At 38.6% G+C, this 18678-nt stretch overlaps 1 protein-coding gene across 1 annotated transcript; it reads left to right on the top strand.

The window, feature by feature from the left end:
- The first annotated feature begins 1391 nt into the window (after positions 1–1391).
- Positions 1392–3078, top strand: LOC147465795 (uncharacterized). The gene is made up of 2 exons (XM_086512454.1): positions 1392–1663; positions 2073–3078. Exons 1-2 carry the CDS (start codon positions 1600–1602, stop codon positions 2678–2680), a joined length of 672 nt encoding a protein of 223 aa, XP_086368580.1. The 5' UTR covers positions 1392–1599; the 3' UTR covers positions 2681–3078.
- The last annotated feature ends 15600 nt before the right edge of the window (positions 3079–18678 follow it).

The following is an 18678-nucleotide window of genomic DNA, read 5'->3' as shown; positions in this document are numbered from 1 at the left end:
AAATCTGTTCAAAAGAATATATCGAATTGAACTAATATAAATGGTTTTATGTACCGGTTATAAAACCTCTGTCCGGGACAGGGTTTTGGTTCCACCTATTCATGCATCCACCCCTCTAGCTTTTTCTCCCCTAGTACTTCCCCATATTAAATGATCAGTTTAACATGAGAAAATCATTTAATAGAAGTAGATATTAGTTATTATGACATAATAACTTGTTAGTAAGGGGCTACGCTAGCTAAGTTTGAGACAACCTTTTTGATACTCGGAGCCTCCACTATTAGAAAACTCTTTATATTTCATATGTTCAACTTGCATTTAAATAATCTCTCTTGACATGTATATTTTCATCGATTAAATGACCCCTCTTCCTTTAAAACTTGTGCTTTTTTTTTTACAAAAGTGATTTTTAAAATCTCTTTGGTTAATGTAAATCTGTAATTTTCTTGAAATAAAATCCTTCTTGATGAATCACATGCTACAATTACACATTTTAAGGTGGATTCCTCTACCACCTAAATATCATGCTTTTAGCCATTTTCGTGTGGAGATATCCAAAAAAGTTTTTATGTGTGTTAGGAAATAAGAATTTTATTTAATAGTGCTTCCACGAGCAATGCAACTCTTTGCTAGCATGGTTGGCTACCATTGGACACAACCTTTGAATTTTTGGAACCTTAGCATTTTGGAAGTCTTAATGGGTTGAACCTAAGGGTCTTTAAAGCCCATTTTTGCACATTGCTCTTTTGCAGATGGCCCCCCCTTTGGATCCCTATTGTGGCCAGTCTACGAACTTAACCAATACTCTAGCTTTTTCTCCCCTGGTACTTCCCCATATTAAATGATCAGTTTAACATGAGAAAATCATTTAAGAGAATTAGATATTAGTTATTATGACATAATAACCTGTTAGTAAGGGGCTACGCTAGCTAAGTTTGAGACAACCTTTTTGATACTTGAAGCCTCCACTATTAGAAAACCCTTTATATTACGTATGTTCAACTTGCATTTAAATAATGCCTCTTGACATGGATATTTTCATCGATTAAATGACCCCTCTTCCTTTAAAACTTGTACTTTTTTTTGGTGCAAAAGTGATTTTTAAAACCCCTTTGGTTAATGTAAACCTGTAATTTTCTTGAAATAAAATGCATGGTTAGCTAGCATGATTACAAATGTAATGATTGTGGTAACTTGAATGGAGTGTTTGAGGGAAGCATAAAATATATCTCGATACTCCATACATGGAAAAGTTGAGAATGTTGATGTTTTTGCTAGCTATAAAGGTCAAGTCGTCTCATGCTTTTCCTTTTCTACAACTTTAGTGACTCTATTTTATTCATAACATTTAGGTGCCTTGTTGGGTGGCAAATGATGCTTCTTGTGTGGAGTGCATTATTAGGTATCCATGCTTTGTCAAGTAAAAGGTTGCATTGTGAGGAGTGCTTGGTCTTCACGCGAGCTCTAAATCTATACCTTACCATATCAAGCTTGATAAGCCTTTACTTTTGAAGTCATGGTGTGGCGGTGCTCGACTCATGGTGATGAAGTGGCCATCGGTGTACCGCATGCAGAGGTGAAAGATTGATCAAGTGTCTGATGCAAATGGGGATAAGGGGAGCACTAGTGCTTCTTGTGATGCAATATGTTCACTCTTGTGAAGGTGAGGTCATTGTCAATATGTATTGAGAGAGGGTTTGACAGAGTGTGTTACAAGTCATGGGGAGAAACTATACACTAACATGTTCATAAAACCTCGACCTTTAGCTGGCTAAAATTCCCATATCCATGCTAGATTCAAGCCAATCGAGAGAGAAACGGACAAAATTGTACACGTTTTAGTGTAAATATTGACTAATCCTTCGAATTTTGGCACACGTTTTAGCATAAATACTAGCTAATCCTTTGAAATCTTCCATGTTTTAGTGTAAACATTGGCTAATCCTTCGAATTTTGCACCAAAAGCTTAAAAAATTTTCATTGTGTCCATTTGTCTTGGGAAAAGTGGTTTTGGTGATGCACTCAAATATAGTAACAAGTTTGGTAACAAGTGTGAATATGGTCGAATATAGGGGGAAGGAGGGTGGAAAAGGTGGTGGAGGAGCACAAGTACTCGAATGGATCGTGGGGAGCGCTGTTTGTGGTGGTGGTAGTGATCGCGGTGCTGGGCCTGCTGGCAGGGCTGCTGGCCCGCCTCTGCAACGGCCGCCACCGAGCCGGCAACCTCGACTACGATTTCGAAGGCTGGGTGGAGAAGAAATGTGCCAGCTGCATCGATGGCTCCCTCGACCTACCACCACCTCCCACGTCCACCTCCCAATTTAGCTACCCCACCTCCGCTCATTTGCTCTCCAATATAGCGGCGGTTTCTCCGGCGCCGCCGCCGCCTTCTTCCACAGGGCTCCTCCCTCCGCCGCCACCGCAGCAGTCTCTGAACGGAGGCTACCACCAGCCAGCTCCTTCCCTTGTGCAGATCGAGATTACTAATGGAGCGGCGGCTCCTCCCGCTCTTGCTACTACTCCTTATACTCCTGCAGCGCCTATGGGTGCTGGAGCTCCTGTCAATGTCTCCACCACCACCGCCACTGGCACCAGCTCTGCGAGAAAGAAGAAAAAACGAAAAAGCGGTGGCGGCGGCGGCGGAGCAGCAGTAGGCGCCGCTGGCGCAGTGGCAACATGATGCCACACTTCTGTTGTAAATGTATATTACAGCCTTCACTCTATGTCGCCCGAGTGTTGTAGGTCGGTATTACTTCTTGAGTTCAAGACTTCTTGGATAGATCTTGGAGGTTTGCTTGGAAGTATTCCTAGGAGGTATCCTCTTCTCCTCCTCTTGTCCATCCTCTTCTCAACATAACATTAATCTTTTTGCCACCAAAATTTTCTATAGCCATGCTTTAAATGCTTTTTAGCAGCGGTGGAAACCCACATCAAGGTTGCAAATTTTAATCCACATGCCATATAAGAAATACTTCCTTTACCGTTCTCCCGATGGGTCCACCTAAAAATATGTAAGTGTAGCACGTAAGTTCACTTGGAGGGGTTTTAAAAGTATGAAAAAGTTACAAAATTACGTGCACAACAGGGGTTTAAAAATGGAAAATCAAAAAAAAAATACAGATTTAAAGAGGGATCTTTTAATTCATGATGAAATGTGTGTGTGTGTGTGTGTGTGTGTGTGTGTGTAGAGAGATTTCAAAAATACCTCTTGAATGCACGTGCTATATGTATTTTTGAAAGATGAACCCCTCGGGACCCTTCTCTACGAAACACATGCCAAATAAGTCCACATACTTTGGATTTCTCAAAATATGTCACAATGTTTGCTAACATAGCTAACTTCCACTCCTTCAAGGGAAAGTTCAGTAGCATGCTTGTTGTATTCGGCAATCTATTCTCCCTTGTAATATAATTATAAACTGCTTGTTTAAATAGAACAAAAGATTTAACTCTTGACTAAGAACTATTGAAAATTTAGCCTAAAGTTTATTGAAGGCTAAAGTTTTGGACTTTAGCCTTCAGGTCGCAGATTGCAACACGTGTAAAGGGCTCCCCCTTCCGCCATATTATGTTAGTAGATACTCATACTAACCAGTCCCGTCACACATATTCACATGTTGCATCTATGTTCAAGATCTCCATGGTCTGGCATTCATACAATCGTCTTGCTCTCCTCACATCATGCTAGTATGAATTTTATCAATGCCACATGATACCAATAAATTAACCACCATGCCTAACATCAATGCCACTCCAAACTTCTCTCCCACTTTGAGCTTCCATCCCTTACGAATTGGATCATACACAACATGAGAAGGTGCAGAGTCCACCCCTTGATAAGCGCTCTTACTTGACATCCATAACTCGTAGCATTCTATTGGAAGTCTTGTTGGAATTAGGATTGCAGGGATACACACATAGTTTGGAGAAGATGAAGAAGCTCAAGGCACACAACAGAGACTGTATTTCTTAGTGCATAAACAAAAAGATAAGATAGCCGTAGATTATGGGTTTATATACAATGCAACGGGGGAAAAACCTCTTAGTGAGAGAAAGGGTGTCTCGACGGTCTTAAGTGTGTTCACGCACATCACGTACTACCACATATATGGTAACAAGTCTCTTGAGACGTACTCCAAATCCATGCAGAAATACACACAACCATCCCCTTTGTTTTGCTCACTCGACATCGAAATTCTCTTTGTTCTCTGCCTCTTGGGACATTCTCCAAATTCCATGCGAATATACAGACGATCATCGGATTCCCCTTTCTTTTGCTTGCTCAACATCCCATGCCATCATCTGGGAATGATGTAGTTAATCGGCAAGAGCAATGAAAATCCATCCACAGAGAATTGAAGCAAGGACGCTATCATCAAGATGGTGTTATCACCTCCTCTTCAACACCCAAAACCTAAAACTTCAAAATGCACACGAATCCCAAGCCACATGAAGTGAGATAATAGCATGAATGGCTGATGCTTTGGATAGCTCTTTGAAGCCCACCATCCTTATATTCCTCCATAGGTTAGTTGCCTATGTTTTAATATTTGCACGTCCAGGAGAGAGAGATTGGGTCAGATCGATGCTTGGGGTGCAGGTTGACTAGTGAAGATCTGACCCACCTGTTCATGGACTGCCCAGGTATAAAAGGCCTCACAGGGAAAGTATGCAAGTGGGTCCAGAGAACATGGAAAATTAGATTTTTCAAGACTGACCTATGCTTTGGAGGTAAAAACTCAGGTAGTCTTGCACTCCTCGTCAGCACTCAGATTGTCAGATACTTCTTCTTTCATAATGTATGGCAAACAAGGAACCGCCGTGTGTTTGAAGGAGGATTTGAGGTGGCAAGCTTCGCAGAAATTATACAGGAAATCAAAGTGCTAATATGGGCACTCGGGCGCAAGCATCACTCGGAGGACTGGTCTAGGACTACTTGTGCCTTGTTGTAAGCAGACGGAATACCGGGGGCAAACCTTGGCCATCGGTGGGAGTGGCTACCCTTATAGCCGTTGTAATTATGATTCCTGGATGTTGTCATGGCTTAACATGAGCATGACAAAACCTTGTAATTTTTTCGGCTGCTCAATATAATTCACTCACAATTGTGAGTTTTGCTATTAAAAAATAAAAATAAAAAATTGCACGTGCCACTTCAACTAACTACTTTCCAACTTCTCTTCTAATTGGATATCTTCTTTTGAAAGGTTGTTAGGGCTCATTTTTGAAGGGTGGCCCTAATCATTCATTTGAAGGGTAAATTTTTACCTATCCTTCATTAAGCTATGTTTAGGCCAAAATTAGAAGGGCTACTCAAAGATTTTTCAATATTCTATCCTTCTTTTGAAAGGTAAAAATATTTTTGCCCTTCACTGAAGGATAAAAGTGCCTCCGAAGGGCGTCGAAGCCTTCAAAAATTAGGCCTGGTTCAACTTGTTATGCTTGCCAATATAGACGTATACAAAAGTTTACAACTTCATGCACAAGATATTCGTTGCACTCAAAAGGATCTATAGGAGATCATTAGTCAATCATTGTGGTATTGTTGAAGAAATGGAAACATCTAATGTCCATTTTAGGAATTTAAGACGTAGTTTCTATTGTAATAAAAAATGACTTTGGAAACATATACTTGATACAATGCCTTGGCCTTATCAATTATCAATTCAATCTCTTTGTTGTTCTTTATTTCTTTTTGAAGCTCTTCAATTGTCAAGTCTTCGTTGCGATTAAGACTGGGTGGTAAACCAATCGATGGTTGTGGCTCTATTGAAGGCTCAATTTTCAACTCTAAGGCAAGATCCTCCGTCTCATCATCCATTGCATCACTGCCACTCTCTTCCTCATTACAGTAGTCGTCATGCTAATGATGTGAGGGAATGGGATCGTGTAGAAATTGTGTCCAACTTTAAGACAAGATCCTTCATCTTCTCATCCATTTTATCATTGTTTCTCTCTTCCTCATTTAGAGTAGTTATCATGTGCTAAGGGTATGAGGGGATGTGATTGCCTCTTTTGAGATCCAAGCCTCATTGGTGGTATCAAATATCCGACACTCTCAAGGATTGACATGCACAACTTACCTCCATGGATAGAAAGAATTTGGGGAAGGGGGGGAGGGGGGAGGGGGGGTAGAAGAAGGCTTTCTTGCAATTTTCTAGTAGAATATATTGTTCCTATGCTTTTCGTAATGGTTTTGAAGAATTAACTGCCCAAGAACTGAATGCATCTTGTCTCATTGACAATCATTGTGGATCCAGCTTCTTTGTACTCATTACAAAACTAATCAGCCCCCAATACAATCTCTTAATATTAGACATCAATAGTACTATAGAAGAAACTTATAAGCTAGGGGTGTCAATTTTTTTTGTTTATCTATACGTTTATATTACCCACTTGCAAACACTAAAATGTAGTTCAAAAATACCAATTATTCATCAGGCTGACCACCATAAGCCCTGCATCAGACCTGTCTCCATAAAAGATAAAACAATGCAAGAATTTTGAATCTAGTGTCACTTATCAATTTGGTCAATGCAAAGGTGTTGTCCATAGGCCCACATGTTGCTATATGCACGTACCTAACTAAAAGTGTAAAAATTGTGTATATAAACTTGAAGCAAGAATACTCAAAATCTATACAACTTGACAAACATACATATTGAATAGAAGAACTGTTACTTCTCTATCACAACCAAATCCATCTCTCTCTACTCATTATTGATGTCATTTTCTCTTTAAATTCTATCTTTGATACGGTTAGATAACCATGAAAGATTAAATAGAGGTTCAATTTTGATAGATTTGCCACCTCTTTATCTTCTTTGTGGATCGCAAATTTTCTTGTACTCTTCCATAAATTTTTCAATACATTGTGAGTCATAAATAAAAAACATAGACATGTTCAAGCATTCTATGGTGGTTGAGACCTTGTGAGGAATGCCCTTGCCATATAACACTTCATCTAAAATTAAAAGAAACTCTTCTATTGGCCATGTGTGGGGAGCATCCTCATCAACATGTTCAAGGTACTGGAAAAGATAGTACATGCACTTTCCAAGCACCTATCCTTTAGCCATGGAACCCTCAAGTTGTGCTCTTTGGCAAACAAACCTCCTCAAAACTCTCATGAATCTCTCAATCCAAAAAAATTAGCGAGTACTAACAATGCTTGCAATATCTATCTCATCCACCATATGGATAAGTACATGAACTTGAATGTTGAAAAAATAGTATTGACAGCTCCTTGTCTGCCAAGAACAGAAGCTCAATGCACTCCCTTTTCTTTCGTGCTATTGAACTCATATCAATATTCTTAGATGTGATCCATCTATTAAAAAACATGGACATTGTGTTAAACATTTATTAAAAATATGTATATACACATGTGCAATAGTATGTCTAACTCCTTCAAACGATAGATAACATTCCAAAAACCAATCGTTAAGAAACTATCAATAACAAGGGGGAGAATGTGCTACATTTATCAATTTACAATCAAGCTACTTACCATTTAGTTAAAACAACAACTTGTTACGATAAAAAAGCATGGGTTACCTTGATAAAATTATGCTAGTCATGTGTCTTTAAGTTTGAAAGGGTCGCCTCAACCATGGTGAATTTGTTTTTCAATGCGGTGTCGTATCTTATGGGTATGCAGATAGATTGTGTTTTGAAATTGATTGTGTTAATCTCATCAAAGGATTCATCGACATGGGGCCACAAGTTGTGGTTGTAATTTTTCTCTTTTAAGTCGTTCTTTGCTCCTTCAAACCAACAAGATGTTTCCAATAAAGTGACCTAAACTCTTGAATATCTCCATATGATGAAGAAGATGACAAATCTTCAAACCCTTTCAATACTTTAAACAAAACCATATAGAGATAGAGGGAGCTATAGTGGGTCGTTTTCAATGTCGTTCATAATCTTCGTTGCTTGTAAGCTCTGACTTTGGATTGATGATGGGCCCTCTGGTACAATTTTGGTACATATCCATACATATCATCCGTACTAGAAATCATCCATACTTGATGTTTCCTTTACAATGTTTAGCTTGTGTGCTACAATGTAGTATACAATCTTCTAGCAAGAATCATCTATGTCAAAGGTATATATATTTTTGAGATGCTTACTATACATAGATCGATTTCAATCAATCACAAAGGGGACAAGTTTTATAACCCTTAGTTAAGCACCTTGCACCCATAATAGAACACTTATCATAAGTGCACAGCATTGAATTAAAATAAAAAAATATCCATATGTATTGCTTAATCACAAATCAATACCTGCACTAAATTCGTAGCCATGGAAGTGTATAGAACATGCTAGAATTCCAATAACTTTAAATATTTTTTCATCTTCTTGTTTTACATATCAAGTACGTCTATACCTTTTCACAATTCTTAGAAATTGTCAATTGGAGGTGTCAAATATACATCAATGTTTTTAGCTTGGCATTTTTTGGGGATTATGAGAGACAAAATTAGGTGCTCTTTGCTAACTGAGTCGACATCAGTTAATAGAAGATGCTAAAGGTCCGAGCCTTACGGATTCACATCAAAGATCAACATAAAGAAGCAGTAACGATTGGAGTCACACATTTTTCACATTTTCACAAAATGGTCATGTATTGTAAATTCTTGATTTATTTCAAGCCATCGTAATATTTTTAATGTGTTATGGGCTCAATGGGAGTTCCAAGCTGTAAAGAAGAGGTCAGTTAGTGTGCTTAGGTTATAGGTTCATTAAGTGGTGGAGACCTAAAGGCCTCGGGCACCCAGACATTGCTTATTTTACCCTAGGTATATAAGACAGTGTGTAAAAGAAATTAGGGTTCTCAAACTCATTTGTTGAGACCACTCTTTGGGGAGAGCTCATGAGGTGTGTGGCTATGGAGTCCTTGATCTTCTCCTTGTTCATGTGACTTGGTTAACACTAATCAATGCTTAATTCCTTGGTTAACACTAATCAATGCTTAATTCTCTTTCACTATGCCTCTCTCATAATTCTTGTGATTGATAATGATGCTTTGATTAGCTAGATATTAACTAATTAGTGGTTAATCCCTCTCTAATCTTGATCTTCTCCTTGTTCATGTGACTTGGTTAACACTAATCAATGCTTAATTCTCTTTCACTATGCCGCTCTCATAATTCTTGTGATTGATAATGATTCTTTGATTAGATAGATATTAACTAATTAGTGGTTAATCCCTCTCTAATCTTGATCTTCTCCTTGTTCATGTGACTTGGTTAACACTAATCAATGCTTAATTCTCTTTCACTATGCCTCTCTCATAATTCTTGTGATTGATAATGATGCTTTGATTAGCTAGATATTAACTAATCAGTGGTTAATCCCTTTCTAATCGTGTGAGTGTTTCCATGCCCTAGCCGGGTAGCTCATCTCTCCGTATTGATAATTTTGTTGGTCATTGGAGCTATGCTACGATGGTATTCCCAACATTTGGCGCCGTTGCCGGGGATGATGGCCTACACTAGTGTAGTTGTGGCATAATCGGATGTGTTTTCTCACTAATTTCACTTGTGTGTTTATGGTTTTGTGGATTTTGGATATGTGTGCATGAAGCAATGTGTTCATTTTTCCCTAAGTTGTAACCATATTTTGCCAATTGTGCCTACACACTCTAATTTCACACTATCCCCTTGCTAATTTCACTATTTTTTTCTAACTTACACTAATTTTCTACTAAGGATTGGAGCTTTCAACCGTTCAACCGATCTTCATTGGAAAGGTAAACAAGGTGGTCTTCTCAACCTCTCTAGAATCTAAACATGTGTAGAGATGAGTAGAGATGCCATGATGATGATATGTTATGCTATGCTAATTAACACCATGTCTATGCTATGATATGCTATGCGAATTAACACCATACCAATGCCATGTCGATGTTATGTTAATTACAATGCCATGTCAATGCTATGTTATGCTTTGAATTTTTTTGAAATGTTCATTTTCATGCCATCGTATTGCCGAAAAATTTTCCAGATTTGGAGGCGTATGAAATTGACAAGTTCAATCGCTAATTGTTGAATGTACATTGCTAATTGTGTGTCTAATTGATCTAATTGCATGCTTAAATGGTGAATTGCAAGTATGTGTGCACTGAAATCAAGTGTGTGCACATTCTAATTGAGTGTGTGTGTATGCATAATTTTAGGTATGTGTGTACTATTTTGCCTTTGATTGCGCACCTAAAAATCAATGTGTGCTTAATGATTTTTCAATTTTGATGATTGATTTGTGTTGTGGCCATGCCCAACTAGAGATTTGTGAAATCAAATTGCAATTTTGATAAGATTAACCCTTTTGTATGCGCACCTAAAAATTGGTAAAAACTGCCAATTATTTGTGTGTGTGTGTGTGTGTGTGTGTGTGTGTGTGTGTGTGTGCGCGCACGCGCGCCTAAAAAGTGCTTAATGGGCATGATTGATTCAATGTTTGATTGCATCTTTGATGTGTGTAATGGTTAATTGATGTATGTTTTAGCTCAAAACAAGGATTTACACACTCAAAATGCATCAATTTTTTACCTAATTTTGCCGATTTTAATTGCCTAGTTTGGATTTTATGGATGAAATTATTTGGCAATTGAATCGATGTGATTATTGTGATTTGATTTGGCTACACTAGTCCCCCCTCCACACTATCTCGCATGGGCATGCTCAAATGGGATCGACGGCTGGGGTGATTTGGGCCGGCAGATGCACATTTGTAAATTTGGGGCATTTGGTAAGTCCAAGGAGAAAAGTAAATTTGGGTAGGCTTGTAAATTCAGGTCAATCCACACCCCATTTCTTGAACACCCAATCTCCCCACCATGAGCCATGTGCACTAACCAGTACGCCCTCATGCGTACGTTGAAATATAGGGGATTCAAGTATGTCATATTGTAAATGTGGGCCGATTAGTAAATTCGGGCCAAATTTGTAAATTTGGGCAAACTAGTAAATTCGGGGCAACGTCAGATCTGAGGGTCCATGATTGACGCGCCCCGCATTTTTCTCCTCCACCATTGATCCCATTTGAGCATGCCCGTGTGATGTAGTGATGAGGCTAATCCTATGTGTGGAGAATTTTCAAAAAAATCTCTATGTTGTTTTTGGCAGATGAGAAGTGAGGCTTTTCACTCCAGCGAGATGTATGGGTTGAGCCACCAAGGAATGTTTGTAAACGATTTTTTGGCAATTCTTTGCTAATTTTACATTAATTTTTGCTTAATTCCGTAAAACTTTGATATCTTGCGATCTTGACGAGCTATTTTGTGTGCATAATTACACATTGTTTTGAGCGCATTTGTGTCCTCCTTGGTCGAGTTTTGTGCGTTTCGCTATTTCCGGAGGTCGGGCTGTTGATTTTGTTGTAATTCGTATTTTTTATAAAAACTGCTATTTTTGGTGTACTTATGCATGTCAAAAATGTTTGATTGGGATTGCCGATGATTTTTTAAGATTTTAAGAATTTTTGGGATTTTTTTGGTGATTTTTTTTGGATTTTTGGGTGAATTTTAGTGTTTTTGGCTAATTTTCGGACTAAATTTGGCATTTTCGAGCATTTGAAAATTCTAGAAATTAAAAAATTTGCTTCGACGAGCATCCCCGGCTGATCTTGAGCTTAGACGCACGTTCCCACAAATTTCAACGGTTGCACGGACTCGACGGTCAAAATTTGAGCGGCTTTGGATAAAGAGAACCCGTCTTTTCCCGAGCACTGCCTTTCGGGGCATGAACGCTCTCCCACTTGTATCGTGTCTCTCTCTCAACAATCCTCGTCGGATAGATCTTTACAGTCTCTTGGGATAGTTTCCTACGATGTTAAAATAATCTTCTTCTTCTTCTTCCTCTGACTGCTGTCGGCCTCTCTCTCTCTCTCTCTCTCTCTCTCTCTCTCTCTCTCTCTCTCTCTCTCTCTCTCTCTTTGTGGCGCGTAAACACACCCCACACTCACACACACCCCCTCTCTCTCTAACTTTCTCCCACACTCCATCTGCCCGCTACTGCCGTTTACCTTGCTTTCACTCCCCACTGTCGTGACTCATATACCCTCGCTCTCTGCCAGTTGCCACGTGGAATGAACACACCCCACACACACACACACACACACACCCTCACTCTCACTCCCCGCTGCTGTCTTCGTCTTGTACCCTCCCCCTCTGCGACTGTCAGCGTCACGCGGGCCACCAGCTGCAACCCTCTCCCCCGTTTTCACGCACGACTCGTTGCAGGTCAACACCCCTCCTTCACGCTGCTGCCATCGTCAGCAGATTCCTGGTAAGTCACAGGTAAAGTTTTCTTTTTTTTAAAGTTAATTTCAATAAATAATCAAAATAATCAAAATGAAAATTAAAAAATCACACAAAAAGTTTTAAAAATCACAAAAACAATAAAAAGCCAAAATTCCATTAAAATTTTTAATAAAAAGGTTTTAAAAATTACAAAAAAATAGAAACTCACCAGAAAACTTATAAAAAATAAAAACCTTATAGAAAAACCATAAAAAAATCAAAAATATCACAAATAATTCACAAAAAAATATAGAAAATTCATAAAAAAGCTTTAAAAATCCATTATAAATCATTATAAATCAAAAAATTCATAAAAATTACAAAATTCCCAAAAAATTAAACTTACCAAAAAAAATCACAAAATTTAAAAAAATCAAAACTTCACAAAACATAATAGAAATAAAAAGAGAGTTCTCGAAAGAGGCAAAAAAGCAAAAAACACACTGTCGAGAGATTCACACACGCAAAGCAAGCAAATCGAGAAGAAGCAAACCAGATCAGCCAAAAAGAGCGAAAAAAGAGACCAACTCAAAGCCGTTTGAGCGGCAGACAAGTTTCAAAATTTTGCACGCTAGAAATTGGCTAGTGCAATAATTGCATTGCAGATTGAGTATCTAATCGGATGAATAGGGGCACAAATCACGGTGGATTGCGGATTGGGCTATTCAGAGCCCAGATTTTCATCATCTCAAAGGCTGTAATCAATTTTGACACTGTAGAGCTAGAGTTAATCAACTCTTGTGAGTCTAAGAGCAGTCAACTGCAAAATTTCTTTGGCTAAAACAGTCTTATTAAACTCGAGCAGGAGGAATCCTGCTAATCAACACCAAGATCTGCTAAGAGACAGTTTTTATAGATTAAGCTAGCATGGACTCATGTCGAGCCGAGATTTTCAAGTACAATAGAGCAAGCCAATAGCAGTAGCAACACAGGTACAAGTTTAACAAAGCAGATTCTACAACTATATGGCTACAAAGGAGATTGTCTTATATGCAAATTCAGAATGCCATAGATACTTGATGAGCAGCAAAAGCAACACAGGAGCCAAGATCCTATTGATCAGAGTAAAGCCAAATCTAGAGAACTCCTAGGTGTTCACAGACTTCAGTGGAGCCAGGTATTGCAAGCTTAAAGAGGAAGTGCAGATAGAAGTTCAGAAAGTCAACCCAAGTGTTTACCCAAAAAATCTGCACAAGCCAGCAAAACATGCATTTGGTGCATATGCAATCAGGGTCATTGTACATGGATTATAGTGGTCAGATCTATAGCAGAATTGCAAGATCCAACAGATCAACCAATAAAAGTCAGTCTAATTGAAGAATCAAGCCAAAGACGGTACAAAGGTCAGGATGGAGCATTCTACAAGTTGATGCTTAGTGTTTTGAAAGAAGATGCCGACAACTTGGTCAGCATAAAAGAAGAAACTTCTCAACTAGAGCTTGACATGACAGAACCAAATGAAATACCATCAGTCATGGCGTATTGCTCAGATTGAGGACGAAAAGGGTGGAAATTTTTCTGAAGATTTTCCAAGGAATCCAGACAACAGGGACACATCAACTGCCAAGTAGGGTACAGAGCAAATTGGAAATGCAAATCTCGATGTAATTACATCTAACTCATCACTTTTAATGCAATCAGATGATTCTGTATTACCAATAGAAGCACTAGAAAAAGCACTGCAAGTTCAAAATCATCATAAAGATGCACAGGCACCTGACAAGCTTAGAATTGATTCTTTGAACAACAAATTCCTGCATGAATTTGGTCAAGGTGTCCAAATATCATCGAATGTTGAAAAGACTGTTAGGTTTGCAAATGATTCTGCATCCACTGCCACAAGTGTGCAATCATTCACAAGTCTAAAGGACATATCAAAGCGCATGATGTTAGCTTTGTATGGTACACATAACTCATATGCACACTATGTAGACCAAAGAGGGCAGCTGTACAAAAAGGATCAACCAATGTTTGAATGGCCAACATACCAGCTCATAGAAGAACGTCCAATGATAGAGAGAAAGAATGGCTCGTTTCAAAAAAAAGAATCTATTATATTCCATCCTCTCTAGAGCTGAAGGATATTACCCGAGTGAACCCAAAAATTTGTTCAAATCCAAACTCTCCTCCATTAAAAATCAATCTTCGACGTTGTGTCAAACGAGCATAAACTTTGATCAAAAAAGTCGTGGATATAGATGAGAGTCTAAGATCTACGATGCCTTGGGTCCTGAAAACACACAAGCTCATATCATAGGAGACCCATGGGACAGACAATATCAGGGCAAAGATAATGCTAAATACAACTTGACTTGGGGAATAATTTGTCATGTTTCATGGAGATACATATAAAACCATGCAGAAGGTTTACAGATGCCAAACATCAACAATGCTACCCAAAGTGTGTCTTCATAATCCCAAAAGGTAAGACTACACCAGAGCCAAACAGTTTTGAAATCTCATAATGGAGCAGGCTATAGTGATCACCGTAGGAAGGGGGGAGCTACAAATCCATCAAGCTCAGCTCTTGTACCAGGAACCACAATGTCAGTTAGAACCCCTAGAGCCTCTAGCCAATAGACCCCTTCAAAGCAAAAACGATTGAAAGATTATATGGTTGTTGGAAACGATAAATGCTTGTATGAAGATCATCAGAGACACAAGTTTCAACTGATCTCCACAAGTCATAGTCAAAAGCCAACAAATCCAATAGTGTTTAAGAAATTTCATGTGACCAAGCTCACATATGCATATCAAGATGCACAGGGTAACAAATATCAGCAAGATCATGACCTTGTACAAACCCCTATGGATGGTATGACTAAAAGACTATTGAAGATGATGCAAAGCCCCAAGATGCCAGAATAGGTGACAAAAAAGCCAAATTCAATAGAAGCTAAAGTCCAGAAAGCTACACAAAGGTCACCACCAAAATCTCCTCCAAAGAGAGATTCTGCCAGAAAGTATAGTGGATCTTCTAAGATCAAAGGTTACTCAAATGCAGGCAGACAATTCACAACAATTGCAATCAAAAGGTGCAATATAACAGCCAATGGAGTCAACATCAATTGAAGCAGGTGTTCAAAACAAAGAAAATGCAGATAAAGCTCAACCAAAGGACACTGCCATAGCAAAAGCAATCAATTCAGACACGAATCCTAAGACGATCAAGTGCAACATTACTAATGAACACGAAGAAAAGCTATCAAGTGAAGTAAAGCTAGATTTTCAGCTAGACAAGAACCTCATGTCTTTTTGCACTTGGAAAAAATATGGCCAACCACAGCTGAAAGATGCTCTTGAATCTATTAGCATATCAGGAAACAAACGAGCAGCATGCTAGGGAATCATCTCCACCGCCATTCAAATAGGTCCACATATCACCATAGCAAAAGATCTTATAGATAACATCATAGTGGGAATGCCGATGGCCCAAAAGATCTTAGAGATACAGAATGCAAACAAGATGTAGCCTTCAAACATAACCAAGACTAGTCACTCGCGGACGACATCACAAAGTCCTCAAGAACAGTTAAAATGGAGACTGATATCAAAGGAGGTCTTATTGAAGATGATTCATCTCCATTGAATAGAACTTCAAAAGAGCTAGAAGTAGATCAAGCAACAACAAGTGCATATCAAAAAGAGCAGAGAATGCCACCGAGACAAGAAGTAAAGAAGATCAAAATTACAGACACCTAGGAAGCAATAGGAAGTCCAAAGATCCAGACATTGCCAGCTAAATTAGCTGATGAAAGTCAGATTGGAAAACAGAGTCTCAAGCCACCCTCCATAGAGACATATTTAGATCAAGATGAGACCGTGACAAATGCAAGACATAGACCTTCAATAGAACCAACAATGAGATAGCTATAGTCCTCAGTAGTTTAAATGGATAAAGTGTTAGATGGAATGCTCTACTGGATAAAGAAGCAAAGTGCAATATGGTTGCAGACAACATCCAAAGCATTCTAGAGATAACTCAAGGCAAGCCAGGTAACAGAGAAATCATGGGTAAGGCTACAAGTCAAGAAGAGATGGTTTCTTTTCTTAACATCCAACAACATGAAGAGCAAGTAAAGTTTCAGGTGAAGCCTTCAAAGGAAATGCTTTCAGATGTCATCCTTGGACATCAATGGTTAGACCAGTATGGAGCATACAAAGAAGACATAATGCTATTACTTTCTTTTCCAAGTGGTAGCAAGCAACATTTACAAGTACCATTAATGCTAGATTCAGAGTTGCAAAAGTCACAAGAATGGCAAAGAAGGTGTGATAGCATATGCCTCTACATCAAAGAACCCTCATGGATCAACTTCTTCAAGCAAGTCAGGATTTCAAAACTTCAAGTCAATTGTTGACCCAACTAAAACCTCTCAGGAGACACCCAAAAAAGCAAAGATATTTCAGCTAAAGTACTCAAGAAAGCAAAAGATAGTCAAGCAAGTATTTGTTCCAAGTAGTTTAGTCAAAGTCAATGATCTGCTTTGGATTAAGGACATGAAATCAACACATAAAAACAAACACATGGGATGGATAGCATCACAATGGAGCTTAAAAGAACAGGAGTACTATGGAGGTAACAGACAAATATGGGTACCAAAACCTCAGGTAAGGGCATATGGAGTAACTTCAAGTCCCTCCCAAGAAAGAATGCCCACAAGGTATCAACCTTGACAATATCCTAGGATACCTAAGAAGAAGGTATACAACAGAACCACATCAAAAGATGCTAAAGTCTACCACAACTCTCAAGAGGATACAGAACAAAGGTGGATCTCAAAGAATCTTCCTCTTAGACAAGGATTCTACAAAGGTAACACAAAGTTTTGGCTACCAGTCAGCCACAAGACAACTACAACTACACCAGACATGCATGAAGATCTCAAGAACTCAACAAGACCTAGAGCAAAGCAAAGTCAACAAAGGAGTTACAAAGGTCCTCAAACAATTTGGATTCCTAAGTCTTCCAATGAACCAAATCAAAAGCCAGATGCTGACAACCAATAGAGGCCTACAACAACATTAAAGACTCATATCAATGAGCCTAATTGGAAAATCAAACAGATAATGGAGTCTTCACAGTCAAAGAAGGACAACCCAACCAACGTGAATGCAGATTCAAAGATGATAAAACAGGTATGGCAAAAGAAACATTCAATGCCGACTTGGTACTTCACTAATCCTCTATTTGAGGATTCAAGCTTACTTTTACCTGAAGAAATGTTTGTAGTAAGCATAAGAAATTCAAGTTTCCAGGGTGCAAAAAACACTCTTTGGCATAGTCAGAGTCGGGTCGTTGAGCCATATAATGAGCAAAGCATTAGTCCCAAAGCTTCAAGTCGTAATAAACTCTGTGCTACTAGTCGTAGTATTAGTCTTACACTCAAACTGAAAGAGTTGAGCATATCTAAGTTGTGTCTCTCATGGTGGATGATATGAGCATAAGAGTCAAAGTTTATTAACTTACAATTGGTGGAGTGTCATAGAGTCCAACACTCACGCACAGTGCATAGTAAGATGAGAGCACATATCCTTGAAAACAAAAATCATTCTTAAAGGGGTGCCAGCTTGGAAAGCCATGTCATATGTTTTATAGCTACACCATCTTTCTGAAGAACCCCTCAAAATCTTTCTTGCACAGCATATTGTTTTCCATGCATTTCTGTGTATGCATATAGGATGTCCCACCATTGGACATATGCATTAGACACTCTTTTTTGCTTCCACCTATGCACTTGAGTGGACTACACTAGGAAAACCAATGTTCCATCATGCTATCCTCTCATATTTTTTGTCTTTTTAATTCCATATCTATCAACAAATAATCCCTTGAGTACTTTATTAATATTTTCCATTCTAATAAGTACTCCAATAATACGCATATCTCAAAGGCACTCTTTTCCCACTGGGTTTTTTCCCTTTGGTCATCGAGGTATTAGATCCTAATTTAGAACCTCTTCATTTTCCCTTGTACATACTTTTCATTAATAAATAACCGCCTCATCATTATGCTATTACAACGGACAAATGCAGCATCATCTCTCACATCAGACATATTTGGACCAATCAAGATGTTGTAGCAACTTGAACCTCATCAACAAATTCAATGACAAATGAAGACGATCAGCTCATCAACAACCAATCAAAAACCTTCCACAACCTCCACGAACACTTTTCAACAGTGCTTGAGAACGGGCACTAAAATTGGAAGGGGGAAAAGTTAACTGATTCGACGTCAGTTAATAGAAGATGCTAAAGGCCCAAGCCTTACGGATGCACATTAAAGATCAACGTGAAGAAGCAGTAAAGATTGGAGTTACACATTTTTCACATTTTTCCAAAATGGTCATGTATTGTAAATTCCCGAT

The sequence above is a fragment of the Adiantum capillus-veneris genome, chromosome 1 (assembly GCF_014529385.1).
Source record: "Adiantum capillus-veneris isolate H3 chromosome 1, ASM1452938v2, whole genome shotgun sequence".
In the NCBI taxonomy this organism is placed as follows: Eukaryota; Viridiplantae; Streptophyta; class Polypodiopsida; order Polypodiales; family Pteridaceae; genus Adiantum; species Adiantum capillus-veneris.
Note: the sequence above shows the minus strand (reverse complement) of the source record. Positions and strands in the feature narration are given on the sequence as shown.

Bases quoted from the DNA above. Each gene is read 5' to 3' on its own strand.
- LOC147465795 (XM_086512454.1), top strand. From the start codon at position 1,600: ATGCAAATGGGGATAAGGGGAGCACTAGTGCTTCTTGTGATGCAATAT. The intron at 1,664-2,072 runs GTGAGGTCATTG...GGTCGAATATAG, and splicing joins ATATGTTCACTCTTGTGAAG to GGGGAAGGAGGGTGGAAAAG.